Source organism: Mobula hypostoma, chromosome 15 (genome assembly GCF_963921235.1).
Source record: "Mobula hypostoma chromosome 15, sMobHyp1.1, whole genome shotgun sequence".
Taxonomy (NCBI): Eukaryota; Metazoa; Chordata; class Chondrichthyes; order Myliobatiformes; family Myliobatidae; genus Mobula; species Mobula hypostoma.
This window is the reverse complement of record NC_086111.1, coordinates 2,459,536-2,476,545: the sequence shown is the minus strand read 5'-3', so window position 1 is coordinate 2,476,545 and position 17,010 is coordinate 2,459,536. Positions and strand designations below refer to the sequence as shown.

At 46.8% G+C, this 17,010-nt stretch overlaps 2 protein-coding genes across 3 annotated transcripts in view; one reads left to right on the top strand and one right to left on the bottom strand.

Annotated features, from left to right (window-relative positions):
• Positions 1 to 4,241: 4,241 nt before the first annotated feature.
• On the bottom strand, positions 4,242 to 15,703 carry spcs1 (signal peptidase complex subunit 1). The gene is made up of 4 exons (XM_063067612.1): positions 15,540 to 15,703; positions 8,670 to 8,729; positions 8,508 to 8,594; positions 4,242 to 4,416 (listed from the first exon to the last, which is right to left on the bottom strand). Exons 1-4 carry the CDS (start codon positions 15,573 to 15,575, stop codon positions 4,300 to 4,302), a joined length of 300 nt encoding a protein of 99 aa, XP_062923682.1. The 5' UTR covers positions 15,576 to 15,703; the 3' UTR covers positions 4,242 to 4,299.
• Positions 15,704 to 15,828: 125 nt separating this feature from the next.
• Positions 15,829 to 17,010, top strand: part of glt8d1 (glycosyltransferase 8 domain containing 1) — a 43,917-nt gene continuing 42,735 nt past the window's right edge. The window contains exon 1 of one of the 2 annotated variants that reach the window (XM_063067609.1): positions 15,829 to 15,963. The gene's annotated coding sequence lies outside the window, so the exon portion shown is untranslated. The remainder of the gene's footprint in view (positions 15,964 to 17,010) is intronic. The other variant, XM_063067610.1, reaches the window with a different exon arrangement.

Sequence of the window (17,010 nt, the reverse complement as noted above, 5' to 3'; positions counted from 1 at the left end):
CTGGAGAGACACGGGAGCGTGTCAGTCACTAATACTGAAGAGTGTATTAGAGTTTAGCTCAGAGACCCAGACTGGGGAGGTAGAGGTCAAAGGTGTTGGGGAAGGGACAGAGTCAGTCCCTTTGCACCAGATACACTTACAGAGCAACCTGGTCTCTGGACTAGTCACGATCGGGGTGAGGTCCGAATTACCGATGAAAGGCGTGGAAGTCTTGCTCGGTAATGACCTCGCCAGGGGAATCGTGTTCCCAGCAGTGAGATTGACAGGTCAGCCTGCCAGCATTGAGGCCCCACCCATGGACTCACAGGTTCATCACGGGACTGCGGTAGTAAATTTAGCTGAGACGTTTCTGCCAGCCTTGTATGAGAAGGGGGTAGAAAGTGAAAAGAAGGAGTGTAGTGAAACAAGAGGTAGTGAGGAAGCTGAGACAGACTTAGCATTCGCCAGGAAAGAATTTGTGCAGGCGCAGGAGCGAGACGAGGGGCTGATGGTTTTGGCGGAGACAGCTCCCTCTGACGCAGAATTAACAAGGGAACCAGTAGGCTATTGTGTGGAGGAGGAAGTGCTAAGGAAGCAAGGGAGACCAAGTACACCCGCAGATGAGGAATGGGGGGTGGTGCAAAAGAGTCATGGGGATGAGGTTTTTAACCTGGCCCACAAGGTACCCCTCGGTGGACATTTTGCGGTGCTGGAGGAAACAGTTGGTGGAATCATGAAAGAGGTTTACCGACTGCACCGGAGGAAGGATGTTATTGATTATGGCTGACGTGAACTGAGACGGTCACAGGCTTTTGATATGCTAACAAACCTAGTCGGTGTTAGCGCGGAAATCAATGAAGCTAGGGGCCCCCTGCTAAGAAAAGGAAACCATTTTGAAAAGATGAGTATGGTATCGACCAGATGGGAGAAGGCTATTGTTTTGGCCAGCGCTGCTGATAAGGTCTCTCCCTTAATCCCCGAACAAAGCGACTCTTTAGGAGAAGTAATTAAACGACTCGCACACGTGTGTTTGATTGTCCCGAGGCGATGCAAAGAACTGGGACGTTGGGTGGTGTCTGTTACACTAGGTCAGCCCAGCGGGCAACAACCATATAGAATGAGTAATTCAGTGACAAAAGGGCTGACGAACACAGAGGTGTGTATTGGCCATGTAATACGGCTGTCTGAAGCCAGCTTGATAGTGAACCTTGAAAAAAATGAGTTCAGCCACATGAAGGTCACTTACCTGGGAATTGTGGTGACACAGGGGCAGCTGGCAGCGATGCAAGCTAAAGTGCGGGCTATCTCTGACATCCCAACCCCAACAGACAAGAGGGCCCTCAGAAGGCTCTTGGAGATGGTGGAGTACTGTAGGAAGTTTTGCAATAACTCTGCGGTCACTACCCCTCCCCCTCCTACTAAGTGACTAGTGGGGTACCGCAAGGCTCAGTGCTGGGACCCCAGTTGTTTACAATATATATTAATGACTTGGATGAGGGAATTAAATGCAGCATCTCCAAGTTTGCGGATGACACGAAGCTGGGTGGCAGTGTTAGCAGTGAGGAGGATGCTAAGAGGATGCAGGGTGACTTGGATAGGTTGGGTGAGTGGGCAAACTCATGGCAGATGCAATTTAATGTGGATAAATGTGAAGTTATCCACTTTGGTGGCAAAAATAGGAAAACAGATTATTATCTGAATGGTGGCCGATTAGGAAAAGGGGAGGTGCAACGAGACCTGGGTGTCATTATACACCAGTCATTGAAAGTGGGCATGCAGGTACAGCAGGCGGTGAAAAAGGCGAACGGTATGCTGGCATTTATAGCGAGAGGATTCGAGTACAGGAGCAGGGAGGTACTACTGCAGTTGTACAAGGCCTTGGTGAGACCACACCTGGAGTATTGTGTGCAGTTTTGGTCCCCTAATCTGAGGAAAGACATCTTTGCCATAGAGGGAGTACAAAGAAGGTTCACCAGATTGATTCCTGGGATGGCAGGTCTTTCATATGAAGAAAGACTGGATGAACTGGGCTTGTACTCGTTGGAATTTAGAAGATTGAGGGGGGATCTGATTGAAACGTATAAGATCCTAAAGGGATTGGACAGGCTAGATGCAGGAAGATTGTTCCCGATGTTGGGGAGGTCTAGAACGAGGGGTCACAGTTTGAGGATAGAGGGGAAGCCTTTTAGGACCGAGGTTAGGAAAAACTTCTTCACACAGAGAGTGGTGAATCTGTGGAATTCTCTGCCACAGCAAACTGTTGAGGCCAGTTCATTAGCTATGTTTAAAAGGAAGTTAGATATGGCCCTTGTGGCTACAGGGGTCAGGGGGTATGGAGGGAAGGCTGGGTTCTGAGTTGGATGATCAGCCATGATCATAATAAATGGCGGTGCAGGCTCGAAGGGCCGAATGGCCTACTCCTGCACCTATTTTCTATGTTTCTATGTTTCTATGTTTCTAAGCCCTTGCGAGAGAAAACTGAGTCGGAATGGGATGACCCTTGTTATTGTGGTCCGGGACGAAACCCAGTGAGAGGTTACATTGATCGCAATTCATCAGTGTTTTTGGCCACTATGAAGTTTGCTAAGTTGGAGCCTGGTCTAGGGGATTATTAACACATATAAAAGGAACAGAAAATGTGATGGCTGACTGTCTGTCAGGTGTTGACAACTTCAAACTCGCTGTATTAGCCAAATAGCTGATAAAGATGTATATTTGTGTGTATCAAATAATGTATTCATGTTTGTAATTTTTACCCCCGGTAAAAATCCTTAAGGGGGGGGAAGTGTGACAAGAATACACATAGATTAAGATGTAGCTGGCCTGGGCTGGCACCAGTGGAATCAGCAGTTGGTCTGCCACCTGTCTTCAGGAGAGAGAGAGATAAGGAAACAATGGAGCAGCATTTGGAGATGTGTAATGAAGGGACGGGAGAGAGAGTAACAGAAGGCAGGAGCTGTCAAGAGTGGCTCCCCCTTTGAACCCTGAACTGTTTGAAGTGATGGACAGGCAATACCCCAGCAGGGGGATAAAAAGGGACAGGTTCGCTAAGGCAGGACACACACGGCACTCGAGGTAACAAGACCCTGGAAGCGGTGCATCTCACAAGTCGGTGGAAAGTTTTGGAAGGCTGGTTGTGGGACCAGGCCATAGACGCACAGAGTGGAAAGGTACGATCGGCGGGAACCTGGTTGTGTCCACCCTTGCCTGGGTGCCAGGTTCAGCGCAGGGAAACGATCGTATCTGGAAACGGAGGGGTCACGGTCCGTGACCTCAGATGACATCATAAAGGACTCGCCCGAAAGCTGACTGTGAAGGTCTGTGTGGAAGCCTTGAATATTCATTCGTTTTGCTCCCTCTCTCCTTCCCCCCCACTGTCCATCGCCACAGCAGCGATTACTGCAAACTGAACTAAATTGAACTGAACTTTACGTCACTTTGAAACTGGTCATTTACCCCTAGACAACGATAGAGCTTGATTGATCCTGTTATCTTAATTCTGTGTACATGTATGTTTATCATTGCTGAACTGTTGCATTCATTATCCTTTTGATTAGAGTACTGTGTTGCTTATTTCTTTAATAAAACTTTCTTAGTTCTAGTAATCATTTCTGTCCACTGTTTGTTAATCCAATTGAAGATTATTCATACCATAGTGCTCACTATCTGGTAGGCAATGTAGAGAGCATCATTGCCCAAAATTTTTTTCATGCTTCTTCAATATAAGAAACAGGCAGGAGTAGGCCTAGTGAGTCTGCTTTGTTATAGAGAAAGAATACAAGAAGCTGGAGAAATACTAGTGCTTGAAAGAGCAGATAGAAGGGTCAGAGTAAGGAGCACTTGGGGCTGTGACACCTGGACTGGGAGAGTGGCTCCAACAAACCCCAGGAGCAACATCTGAGATCTCAGTCCAGAAGAGCACACTATTAACAACAGCAAGAACACAGCACCAAATCCTCAAACTCCAGGCTTCTGGTGGAGGACCCGAGATTGAAGGAAACCTGCACAGCACCCATAACAGTGTGAAAAAATATATATATTCAATGAATCTGCTTCTATAGTTGTTTAAACATGTAACAGTGGATTTCAAGTTCAATTTTGTCCTCAAACTGTCATGTTTCAGCAGGGATAAGGTACCTGCAATGGTCGAGCTAAGATGCATTACTAACTAGATAATCTATTTCACCAAAATGCATAGAAAATTGTCTTAGTTTAGAGGTGTCACATGTTCTTACAAATGAACCAAACTACAAAACAGTACGTTTTGATTCAACAAACTTTATTTAGCAATAAAAGCTAACAATGTGCTTCAATGTAATATTATTTATGCTTCTTAGGCTTCTTGACAGACTCGGTTGCTTTCTTCTCCTCAGGCTCCACTGCTGGCTGCCAATTCAATGGGTTATTACGATACATAGGCCATGGAGGGAGTGTTAGCTGAAAAAATGTAAAAGTTTCAGAGTTAACCAATTTTTGGACTGCACTGTAGCAAAAATCAGCAACTGATTAATATAAAGCAGAACTTTTATCTCTCTTCTTACTACTGATAGACACAGTGAAAATATGCCAAGTGTCCAATTCATCTTTGAATATACGTGACATTTAATTTGGTTGTTCATTCCAATGATTAGTGAGGAAAACTGACGCCTTTAAAATTTATGCATGGTACTTTCCTCAGCATCATAAGACTGAAGGGAATCGAGCTGAATATGAACAGCCAATTAGGCAAGGAGGGAGAGTGAAATAAAACAAGCAAGGTTTTAAGACAACAGAATGCGTTTTTTTTTTAAATGTGGTAACCAAGAGAGTCAATGAGGGCAGGGCAGCAGACATTTTCTACATAGAACTTGGTAATGGTAAACTGGTCCAGATGTGAAATAGAATGCAGAGTGAGTTAGTCAATGAGATACAAAATTAACTTGGTGGAAGGAGTCAGAGGGTGATAGTAGAGAATTGCTTTTCAGATTGGAGGCCTGCAGCACATGTGCTGGGTCTCCTGTTATTTGCCATGTATATTAATGACATGAATGAGAATGCAGTAGCACAATTAGTAGATTTGCAAACAACACCAATACTGGTGGTGTGGTGAACAGCGGAGAAGGTTAAAACATCAGGGAAAATAGCCATAGGAACGGCAGATGGAATTTAAATTCAGACAAGTGAGAAGAGCTGCATCTTGGGAAGTTAACCAGGGCAAGACTTGCACAGCAAGTCACAAGGCCTGGGCATATTTTGTAGAACAGAAAGTGGGCATCAATTGAGGAATGCACATGGCATGCTTGCCTTCATCAGATTGGGGCACTCCACAAGACTGGGATGGCATATTACAGCTGTGAGATTGTATGCAGTTCTGGTCGACATACCATAGGAAGAATGTGATTAAGCTGGAGACAGTTTAGCAAAAATACACAAGGATGTTGCCGGCAGTAGAGGGTTTGAGTTACAAGGACAGATTAGACAGGCTAGGACTGTTTCCTGGAACAAAACAAAAGGCTGATGGTGGTTTTATAAATCATGAGGGATATAGATAAGTTCGGTGGTTAGAGTAGCGGAGTCTAAAACTAGAGGGCATAGAAATGGTCTACCACCAAGATAGTAAAGAAATGGTCTCCTGAGGCCATTGAAACCTTGAAGGTCTGCTTTGAGGTTACTGACTGGAATGTGCTTTGTGAAATATATGGGAAGGACATTAACGTATTTACTACTTGCATTACTGGCTCCTTCAACTTGTGTGTACACTGTAATACCATCTAGGACAGTTCGCTGCTCCTCTTAACGGCAAACCATGGATCACTAGTGATCTAAAGTCTCTTCTCAACCACAAAGAAAGCCTTTAGATCAGGTGACAGGGAGGAACTGAAACATGTACAGAGGGAGCTAAAGCAGAAGATCAAGGTGACCTAACAGGTATACAGGAGAGAAACGGAGAACAAGCTTGGGCAAAGTAGCACACAGGAGGTATGGAGCGGCACGAAGAACATCACAAGCTTCAATCAGTCTAGCTGTAGAGCCTCAAAATACAGCTGCGAATGGACTAATGAGTTAAACCAATTCTTCAAAAGGTTTGACAATCGCCCTCCTGTTCACATCACCCCTCAGCACATTAGTCCAGGAGCCAAGGCACCCAAAGCCTCCCTCAGCACCAATGCCTCCCCTCCCCCACAGAGGACATGGATGACAACACAGGCTACCACTGTTTACATCCCCTCGCCCTGCAACTACCCCCCCCCACCTCCACATACCAACTGCTATCATCCCCAACTTCACCCCAACCACCCCAGCCCCCACCTTCAGGTAACTCATCTATCATGGACTCACTGTCACTACCGAGCTGTGAGAAGGACTCTGGGGAAACTCAGACACGGCAAAGCATTGGGACCGGATGGAGTGAACCCCAAGGTCCTGAAGGAGTGTGCTGAGCAGCTGTGTGGAGTTCTCCAGAGCATTCTCAATCTGAGGCTCAGCCTGGATAGGGTCCCAACTGTATGGAAAACATGTGGGGTCCTAGTAACCAGGTAGGGCTAACTGAAGGTCTTGAATGACTACCGTCCAGTGGCCCTGACCTCACACATCATGAAGACCCGAGAGAAGCTAGTCCTGGCTCACCTCTGACCCCTGGTCAGATAAGGCCTCAATCTCCTGCAGTTTGCCTACCAGGAGCACATAGGAGTCGATGCTGTCATCTACCTGCTGAAGAGAGCCTGCTCCCGTTTCGATAAGCAGGGCAGGATCATGTTTTTTGATTTCTCAAGTACCTATAATACTATTCAGCCTTCATTGCTAGGGTAAAAGCTCCATTCATTGCAGGTTGGCACTTCCATTGTATCCCGGATAATGAACTACCTGACTGGCAGACCACAGTTTGTGCGGCCTGAGAGCTGTGTGTCAGACATGGTCATAAGCAACACTGGGGCCCCACAGAGGACCGTATTGACTCCCTCTCTTCCTGTTTACCTCAGACTTTAGATACAACACTGAGTCATGTCGTCTACAGAAATTCTCTGATGACTCAGCAATAGTTGGGTGTATAAAGTGAGGACAGGAGGATGAATACAGGGCCAAATGGTGCTAGCCGAACCATCTGCAGCTCAACATCAGTAAGACAAAGGAGATGATGATGGACTTAAGGAAGACTAGGCCTGTGCTGCTCCCTGTTATTACTGACGGTGAGAACAGATAGATCCCTACCACCAAGAACCTGGATGACGGACTTGAGTGGAGCACCAACACAGAGACTGTGTACAAAAAGGGCCAGAGTCGCCTCCACTTCCTGAAGAGATCGAGGTCCTTTGGAGTATGCAGGCCTCTCCTTCACATGTTCTACCAGTCTGTTGTCACCAGTACAACCTTCCATACGGTGATGTGCTGGGGCAGTGGCATCAACACAGATGATACCAACAGGCTCAATAAACTGATTAGAAAGGCTGGCTCTGTTAGAGGAGTCAAACTGGACACATTGAAGGCTGTGGTAGAACAAAGGACCCTATGGAAAATCCTGGCAATTCTGGACAATGTTTCTCACCCTCTGCATGCCACCTTGGTTGAACAGAGGAACAGTTTTAGTAAGAGGCTAAAACAACTGGCGCTGCTCCAAAGAGCACTATGAGGTCATTCTTACCCTTGGCCTTTAGGCTCTATAATGAGTCAACCTATAGCCAGGAAAGTGATGATCCCCTCTTGTTTTACTGTTTGAGGTAACTTTTTTTTATATTCTTTCTTACTTCTCTTCTAATATTTGTATACCTATGCACTAGTAATACTACTGTGACACTAATTTCCTTTGGGATCAATAGAATATCTAAGGTGGGAGGGGAAAATTTAAAAAGGGACTGGAGGGCAAGTTTTCCTTCACAGTGGGTGGTAGGTATATGCAATGAGTTGCTACAGGAAGTAGTGCAGGCAAGTATAATTTCAACATTTAAAAGACATTTAGAGACATATAGGCCAAACACAGGCAAATAGGTCCACTGGTTATTCAACACAAGGTATTAAATATTGGATGACACAAATAATTTATAAACCAACAATTATTCCCCAAGAAAGTCTTCAGACAGGAAATAAAGTGAGAGAGGTTAGGGGGTTTAACAAAAGACCAAAATGAACTGGTTGATCAAATCTTAGAAATATAATACAAAGTAATATTGTTTTGTTTTCTTCCCTGCTTTACACTGAAGCTTCAGTGCAATTCAGTAGCACACAATGAATTAACTCCCTTCTGTCAGCCAAATGAGTTGAACTAATTCTGCTTTGAACAAGAATCAAATGTACCACTGATCTGTATCAAAGCTACATGTTGCTTTTGACAACAATAATCAGGTAACTTTAAGTACTGAGTTTTCATTTACTGATCTAATTTTTTTTTAAACTGTGAATATAATTTTTTTATTTTAAGATTCATTTCAGTCATGTGAGAAATAAATGTTTCTAGAGTATTATAAACATATTTGCCAAACCCAAAATGCTCATTATGTTAAAATGTCCAAGTCAATTTACAATTAACATATTGACAAGAAAAAAATTTAACTTACCAAGCATGAAATGGCAAAGCCAGCCAGAACTATGTAAACAGTCCATCCAAACTGTTCAATTATGTAACCATAAATGAAGCCAATAATCTATTAAAGAAAATAAGTACTGTAATTTCAACTCAAAAATCAAGATAATCTTTAACAAATTATAAATATACTCACAGCAGATGCAATAATTACTCGTTGAAAAGTTTGTTCCGCCAACTGTTGTCCCTTATAGTCCTACAAATAAGAGCAAATGAATGTCATGTTAATTAGTATTATCCAAAAATTCACATTTGAATATTACACTTTGACTAATCCATAACAATAAGTCCCACAATACTAAATTTAAAAAGACAGATTTAATTGTCTATTAAACATTAAGCTAAATCCATTAAAATGTGTTAAATATTTCTGTTAAAATAAAAATGTTCTGTTCTTTATAGACAATATTAATGTATTTATAACAAGAAAATCCAAATTGTATTTACTAGAGTTTAACAAACATCCTATCTCTCATGTTTTTGTCTAGAAAAAAAATGCAAATTAGGCTGTCATATATTTCTAGAGCACATCTTTTTTGAAGACTGATCAAGTTGGTGGACATAGTATTTTTTTTAATTTACTGGTCTACATTAGCAAAAACCTAAAACAAATCTGTGTATTCATATCCTGTACTGTCTATTTTACCAAATACCTTTCCTTTCTTGTTCTTTTGCCGGCAAACAGTCATGTGACAAAACATCGTGAAAACGATTCTGGCCATTATCTCACTCAATCTATGTGACAGCTGGAGAACAGGGCAGATTATTCATTTCTATTCATTTTGCTGTAAACCCAAAGGCTTTAAAAATTACAACTGCCACGACCATTTGATGTAGAAAGTCTTTTAGTTTGTTCCCATATGACTGGATTGCTTGCTGGTTTAAAAAAAGTTCTCAATTAGGGTGTTTACTGCGTAACTCACATGAGATTATGGCGGTGTGGATATGGTTTAACAGTATATACTAATGCAACTTGCGTGAATCTGATGGTGTTTTCCCCATTCATTTTTCCATGTATTTGAAAGATGAAAACTAGAAAATGGACTGTGGTTCATTTTATTTTGTTTATGTAAGATTTTTTTTACTAAAATATACTTTATTCAAAAATAATGTACAATAAACCATTCAATGTCTGTCAATCCTTCACAGATGTTTCCATTCCTGTCTATACAGTTCCTCACTTTTAGCCACCCACGTGGCACTGTTGTTTCACATTTCCACACCATTGGTGAAGGGTCAACTCCCCGCCACCCGACCCCTCCCACTCCCACAGGAGAAGAACCCTAAATTGTGGGCCTTCCTCACTGGGCTTTTGCGGTGGCTGCACCGAGTTTCAGTGCGTCATTCAGCACGTACTCCTGCAGCCGAGAACGTGCCGGTCGGCAGCATTCTCCCACAGACACCTCCATGTGCTGGAAGACCATCAAGTTTCGGGCCGACCAAAGAGCATCTTTCACCGAGTTGATGATCTGCCAGCAGCACCGGATGTTGGTCTCCGTGTGCGTCCCCGGGAACAGCCCGTAGATCAGAGAGTCCTCTGTTACGCAGCTGCTGGGGATGAAACGTGACACTAGCCCGTCCATCCTCCTCCACACCTTCTCCGCAAACCCACAGTGTACAAAGAGGTGAGTCACTGGCTCCACCTCATTGCAGCCCTCCCGTGGGCAGTGGGGTGCGGAGACGACGTTCCGGGCGTACAGGAGGGTTCTGACTGGGAGGGCCCCTCTCACCGCCAGCCAGGCGAGGTCTTGGTGCCTGTTGTGAGATCTGGCGATGAGGCATTTTGCCAGATGAACTGGACAGTCTGCTCAGGGAACCACCCCACTGTGTCCATGACGTCCTTCTCCTGCAGTGCCTGCAGGACATTACGTGCCAACCACTGCCTGATGGCCCTGTGGTCAAAGGCGTTGTCCTGGAAGAACTTTTCTACGAAGGACAGGTATGGCGGCAACGACCAGCTGACTGGGACGTTGCACGGGAGTGGGGCCAGACCCATCCTTCGTAGCCAGGGCAACAGGTAGAACCTGGGCACATAGTGGTACTTGGTGCCCACATACCTGGGTTCTACACACAACCTGATGCAGCCAGACACGAAGCTGGCCATCAGGGTGAGGGCGACATTGGGGACGTTCTTGCCCCCATTTTGTGCATGACGGCCTATCTGACCCTCTCCATTTTGGATCCCCAGACAAATGGGAAGACAGCTCGGGTGATTTCCGAGCTGTCGGAGCGGGGGACGGGCCACACCTGCGCCAAGTACAGCAGCCCTGAGAGCACCTCATACCTGATGACCAGGTTCTTGCCCGTTATCGACAGGGAGCGCCCTCCCCACAGTCCCAGTTTCTGTTTCACCTTGGCAGTCTGCTCCTGCCAGTTCTTGTTGCACGCCTCCGCCCCTCCGAACCAGATCCCCAACACCTTCACATGATCAGACCTGATGGTGAAGGGGACGCTGGATCAGTCGGGCCAGTTGCCGAAGAGCATGACTTCGCTCTTCGTGCGGTTGACCCTGGCCCCCGACGCTAGCTCGAACTGTTCCCAGGTGCCAATCAACCTGCGAACTGACCTCGGATCAGAGCAGAAGATGGTGACATCATCCATGTACAGGGAGGTTTTCACTTGGGTCCCTCCACTGCCTGGCAGCGTCACCCCGCTTGTGCCCTCATCCCTCCTGATGGCTTCCGCAAAGGGTTCTATGCAGCACACAAACAACACAGGGGAAAGGGGGCAGCCCTGCCTGACTCCAGACCTGATGGGGAAGCTGTCTGTTTCCCAACCATTGACCTGGACTGCACTACCGAGCATCCTGATCCAATTCCAGATTCCCTCCCCAAATCCCATTTTGGAGAGCACGTCCGCCATGTATGTGTGCGATATCCTGTTCAAGGCTTTTTCCTGGTCCAAGCTGACCAGGCAGGTGTCCACCCCCGCTATCCTGCACATAGGCAATGGTGTCCATCAGCAGCGTGAGGCTGTCTGAGATATTCCTGCCCGGTACAGCACAGGTTTGGTCTGGGTGGATCACCTGTCCCAGAGCAGACTTGACCCTGTTGGCGATAGCCTTGGACAGGATCTTGTAATCCACATTCAGGAGAGAGATGGGTCTCCAATTTCTAATGTCTTCCCTTTCCCCCTTCTGCTTGTAGATGAGGGTGATGATGCCCTTCCTCATAGACTCTGACATGCTGCCAGCCAGAAGCATAGCGTTGTACACTTCCAGCAGGTCAGGGCCCATCCAGTTCCACAGAGCCGAGTACAACTCAGCCGGTAAGCCTTCGCTTCCGGGAGTCTTACTGGACTCAAAGGAACGTACAGAGCCTGTCAGCTCATCCAGGGTCAGTGGCTGATCCAGACTCTCTCGCTTGCCGTCGTCTAAGACCTGCGTGATAGACGACAGGAAGTTGCAGGAGGCTGTGGATTCTGTGGCCTTTTCGTCGTACAGACCGGCATAGAAGAACTTGCAGATCCTCAGTATGTCGGTCTGTGAGGACGTGACTGAGCTGTCCTCTTCCTTAAGGTTGTGGATCACAGAGCCCCCCCTGTGCACCTTCTGGAAGAAGCGTGAGCACGTCTCGTCCTGCTCCACGGTTTGGACCCTTGATCGGAAGATGATCTTGGAGGATTCGGCCGGCCCTTCACCTCTCACAATTCCTCCCTGACATCCACCCCCTTTGACTGCCGGAGAAGTTGCTGCATCTCTGTCTGGAGTTTACGCAGTTCCCTCTGCTCCTGCCTTGCTTTCTGGATACCCTTGCGAATGAAGAGCCTCTTGATGTTCTCCTTGGTGGCTTCCCACCAGTGAACCGGAGAATCATAGAAGGCTTTCAAGGTTCTCCAACCTGTGCACTCCCTCTCTAGTTCCTTGATGTTCTCTGGGGTCAGCAGCTTTACGTTCAGTTTCCACGTCCTCCTGCCTGCCTTCTGGTCCTCCCTTAAGAGACAGGCGGCTCTCAGAAGGCAGTGGTCAGAGAAGAACATTGCCGTGACGTCGGTGGATCTGACTGTAAGGGACTCAGAGGAAGAGGAAGTCGATCCGGGAGCGGGCTGAGCCGTCCGATCGTGTCCAGGTGGCTTGCGGCTGTGCTCCACCTGTGGGGGTGCCAAAGGCGTCGCGCAGCTTGGCTGTCTTCACCGTTTCCCTCAGGAGTCTGGAGGTACTGTCCAGCCTGCCGTCGGCACTGCCGAATCGTCCAGCCGCATCAATGGTGCAGTTGAAGTCTCCGGACAGCACGACCGGCTGGGACGGTCACCAGCAGCGGGAGGGAGCTGCTCGAGGTCGGCCCACCGTTCGCTCCGCACGGGGGAGGCTTACACGTTGATCAGCCAGAGCGGAGTGCCCTGGTATTTCTCGTGTGCTACCAGGAGGCGCCCCACAATGCAGCACCACCACTCCATCTCCAATACATGAAAAAAACCCACTCCCTTTGATACACTGTTTAACTCCACGCATGTTAGTGGTAGAGTTTGTCACATGGTGTGAGCAGAATTATCTGCAGCTTAATGTGAAAAAGACTAAGGAACTGGTGGTAGACCTGAGGAGAGCTAAGGTACTGGTGACCCGTTTCCATCCAGGGGGTCAGTGTGGACATGGTGGAGGATTACAAATACCTGGGGATACGAATTGACAATAAACTGGACTGGTCAAAGAACACTGAAGCTGTCTACAAGATGGGTCAGAGCCATCTCTATTTCCTGAGGAGACTGAGGTCCTTTACCATCTGCCAGACGATGAGGAGGCCAGTGTGATCACGCTTGCTGTTGTGTGCTGGGGCAGCAGGCTGAGGGTAGCAGACATCAACAGAATCAACAAACTCATTCATAAGGCCAGTGATGTTGTGGGGATGGAACTGGACGCTCTGACGGTGGTTTCTGAAAAGAGGACGCTGTCTAAGTTGCATGCCATCTTGGACAATGTCTCCCATCCACTACATAATGTACTGGGTGGGCACAGGAGTACATTCAGCCAGAGACTCATTCCACCGAGATGAAACACAGAGCATCATAGGAAGTCATTCCTGCCTGTGGCCATCAAACTTTACAACTGCTCCCTTGGAGGGTCAGACACCCTGAGCCAAGAGGCTGGTCCAGGACTTACTTCCTGGCATAATTTACATATTACTATTTAATCATTTATGATGTTATTTATGGTGCAACTGTAATGAAAACCAATTTCCCCCGGGATCAATAATGACTATGGCTTGAGGAAGTACGGACATTAAACAAAAACAACAGGAATTCTGCAGATGCTGGAAATTCAAGCAACACACATCAAAGTTGCTGGTGAACACAGTCGGCCAAGTAGCATCTGTAGGAAGAGGTGCAGTCGACATTTCAGGCCGAGACCCTTCGTCAGGACTAACTGAAGGAAGAGTGAGTAAGGGATTTGAAAGTTGGAGGGGGAGGGGGAGGGGGAGATCCAAAATGATAGAAGACAGGAGGGGGAGGGATAGATCCAAGAGCTGGACAGGTGATAGGGAAAAGGGGATACGAGAGGATCATGGGACAGGAGGTCCGGGAAGAAAGACAAGGGGGGGGGACCCAGAGGATGGGCAAGAGGTATATTCAGAGGGACAGAGGGAGAAAAAGGAGAGTGAGAGAAAGAATGTGTGCATAAAAATAAGTAACAGATGGGGTACGAGGGGGAGGTGGGGCCTTAGCGGAAGTTAGAGAAGTCGATGTTCATGCCATCAGGTTGGAGGCTACCCAGACGGAATATAAGGTGTTGTTCCTCCAACCTGAGTGTCACTTCATCTTTACAGTAGAGGAGGTCGTGGATAGACATGTCAGAATGGGAATGGGATGTGGAATTAAAATGTGTGGCCACTGGGAGATCCTGCTTTCTCTTACAGTAGAGGAGGCCGTGGATAGACATGTCAGAATGGGAATTACTTATCTGTGTAAGCGGAACAAGTGCTACACATGCCCTTACACTTCCTCCCTTACCACCATGCAGGGCCCCAAACAGTCCTTCCAGGTGAGGCAACACTTCATCTGTGAGTCGACTGGGGTGATATACTGCGTCCGGTGCTCCCGATATGGCCTTTTATATATTGGCGAGACCAGATGCAGACTGGGAGATTGTTTTGCTGAACACCTACGCTCTGTCCACCAGAGAAAGCAGGATCTCCCAGTGGCCACACATTTTAATTCCACATCCCATTCCCATTCTGACATGTCTATCCACAGCCTCCTCTACTGTAAAGATGAAGCCACACTCAGGTTGGAGGAACAACACCTTATATTCCGTCTGGGTAGCCTCCAACCTGATGGCATGAACATTGACTTCTCTAACTTCCGCTAATGCCCCACCTCCCCCTCGTACCCCATCTGTTATTTATTTTTATACACACATTATTTCTCTCACTCTCCTTTTTCTCCCTCTGTCCCTCTGTCTATATCGCTTGCCCATCCTCTGGGTCCCACCCCCCTTGTCTTTCTCCCCGGACCTCCTGTCTCATGATCCTCTCATATCCCTTTTGCCAATCGACTGTCCAGCTCTTGGCTCCATCCCTCCCCCTCCTGTCTTCTCCTATCATTTTGGATCTCCCCCTCCCCTTCCCACTTTCAAATCTCTTACTCACTCTTCCTTCAGTTAGTCCTGACGAAGGGTCTCGGCCTGAAACGTCGACTGCACCTCTTCCTACAAATACGGACATTACATCATTCTGAGTGGCTATAGCGAATGCCCACCCCAATCTTTGACTTGGATTTCTTTAATGGTAATTTAAAGCTACTAGAAAGCGGCCAGCCTGCATTTAAACAGGATTTATAGCAATGTCCAGGCACCTCTATTAATCCCGCTGCCCTGTACAACTTTCCCGTTAAACACATATTTTAAGAAAACTATTTCTCCCCCCACCCCCAAATTTAGAGCTTTAATATCGGCTTAAAAGAGACACACTGTGCTTGAAATCATCCGCACAAACCAACGTCTCCAGTCCCATTCCTCAAGGCCCATCCACGGCCCACAGGCCAAACCTCGCGTATTTCTGGCACTCCTCCTCACCATGTGGGTCGGCAGCGACTTCAAGTAGGAAAGCATCCTTGGAGCTGTTGGCAGCGGCGGCCCAGCAGCTATACCCGCGTTCCCAGCCACAGTCTGCGGCAGGACAGGAACTGGAGCCGTACGTCCACCGCCGCCGCCTTAAGGCTACGCAATCACTCTTCCCCCAAGACCTCCCCCCCCTTAGCAACCAGCGGTCTAACTACCGCCTGCACCTTGCTCTTTTTAAATGATTTAAATACAATGATCGGCAAGATTTTGCCTGAAGTAAATCTAGAATAAGGCGTATTCGTACTCACTGCTTTTGTTAGACGATTACGAGTGATTCAGGCAATGATTTGGGCGCCTAGGAACGTTAAGGACTGCCTGTGTTGTCTTATGTTGAGTTGGCAGTTGGCTGCTGTTAATTCACAACTTCGTGATACAGGTAAAGTATTACTTTCTTTTAAAAACTGCTGTTTATTGCTGTTCTTGTGTTGGTTTCTGAGCTGCGTATCTTTTGCACGATGGCTGTCGACATTGATTTTCAATTACTGGCTGCTTCTCTGGAAACGTGTGCGATCACTGGAGTCCTCACACTCTGTTTTCCTGCCAAAGATAAAACGACATTTTTCTACATCATCCTTTTGAAGGAGGTATGACAGATGCTTCGCCAATGCAGTTTTCGGGATAATTTTGTGCTCCAAGAGTGCTGAAATAAGTTGCAGTTGTGTGGTAATTACACGGTTTGAAATTACTCTCACAAAAAATTGTAGGGACCCAAACACGCCTCCAAAATCAACCAAGCAGCCGCATTAACTCAGCATTGTTCGGTGCGGTGCAACAAATAGGATGAGAATTAATAATGTTGGCAGTTAAAAAGATGACTTCGAGCTCTGTTGGAAAGTTCGTGTCATCTCTTAAAATGTTATTGGGCATACATTGACAGCATGACATGATAGCATCCACCTATGAACACAAAATAAGAGCGCGAATCGCCGTTCAGATCCTTAAACCTGCTGGCCTCAGACCCGTTCCTCTGCTCGTTTCTCAGTTCTGTGATCTTTCTCATATTTAATTATCTCCACCTTAAATATTATCCAATGATCTGACCTTTACTACTATCAGGCAGAGAATCCAAAGATTCACCATGATCTGAGAAAATAAATTTCTCCACACCTCAGTTTTAAATAAGACTCTTATTTTGCAGCCATGTTCTCTTGTTCATGTTTCTCCCACAAAGCTTGCAGGGTTAGTGCTTTGTTCAGGGTGTCAGATGTGGGAATCCTGGGAGACCTCCAGCCTCCCTGACGGCCACATCTGCGCCAGGTGCACTGAGATGCAGCTCCTCAGAGACCGTGTTAGGGATCTGGAGCTGCAGCTTGATGACCTACTGCTTATCAGGGAAAGTGAAGAGGTGATAGACAGGAGCTGCAGGGAGGTAGTCATCCCTAGGCTACAGGGGTCAGAAAACTGGGTCACTGTCAAGAGAGGG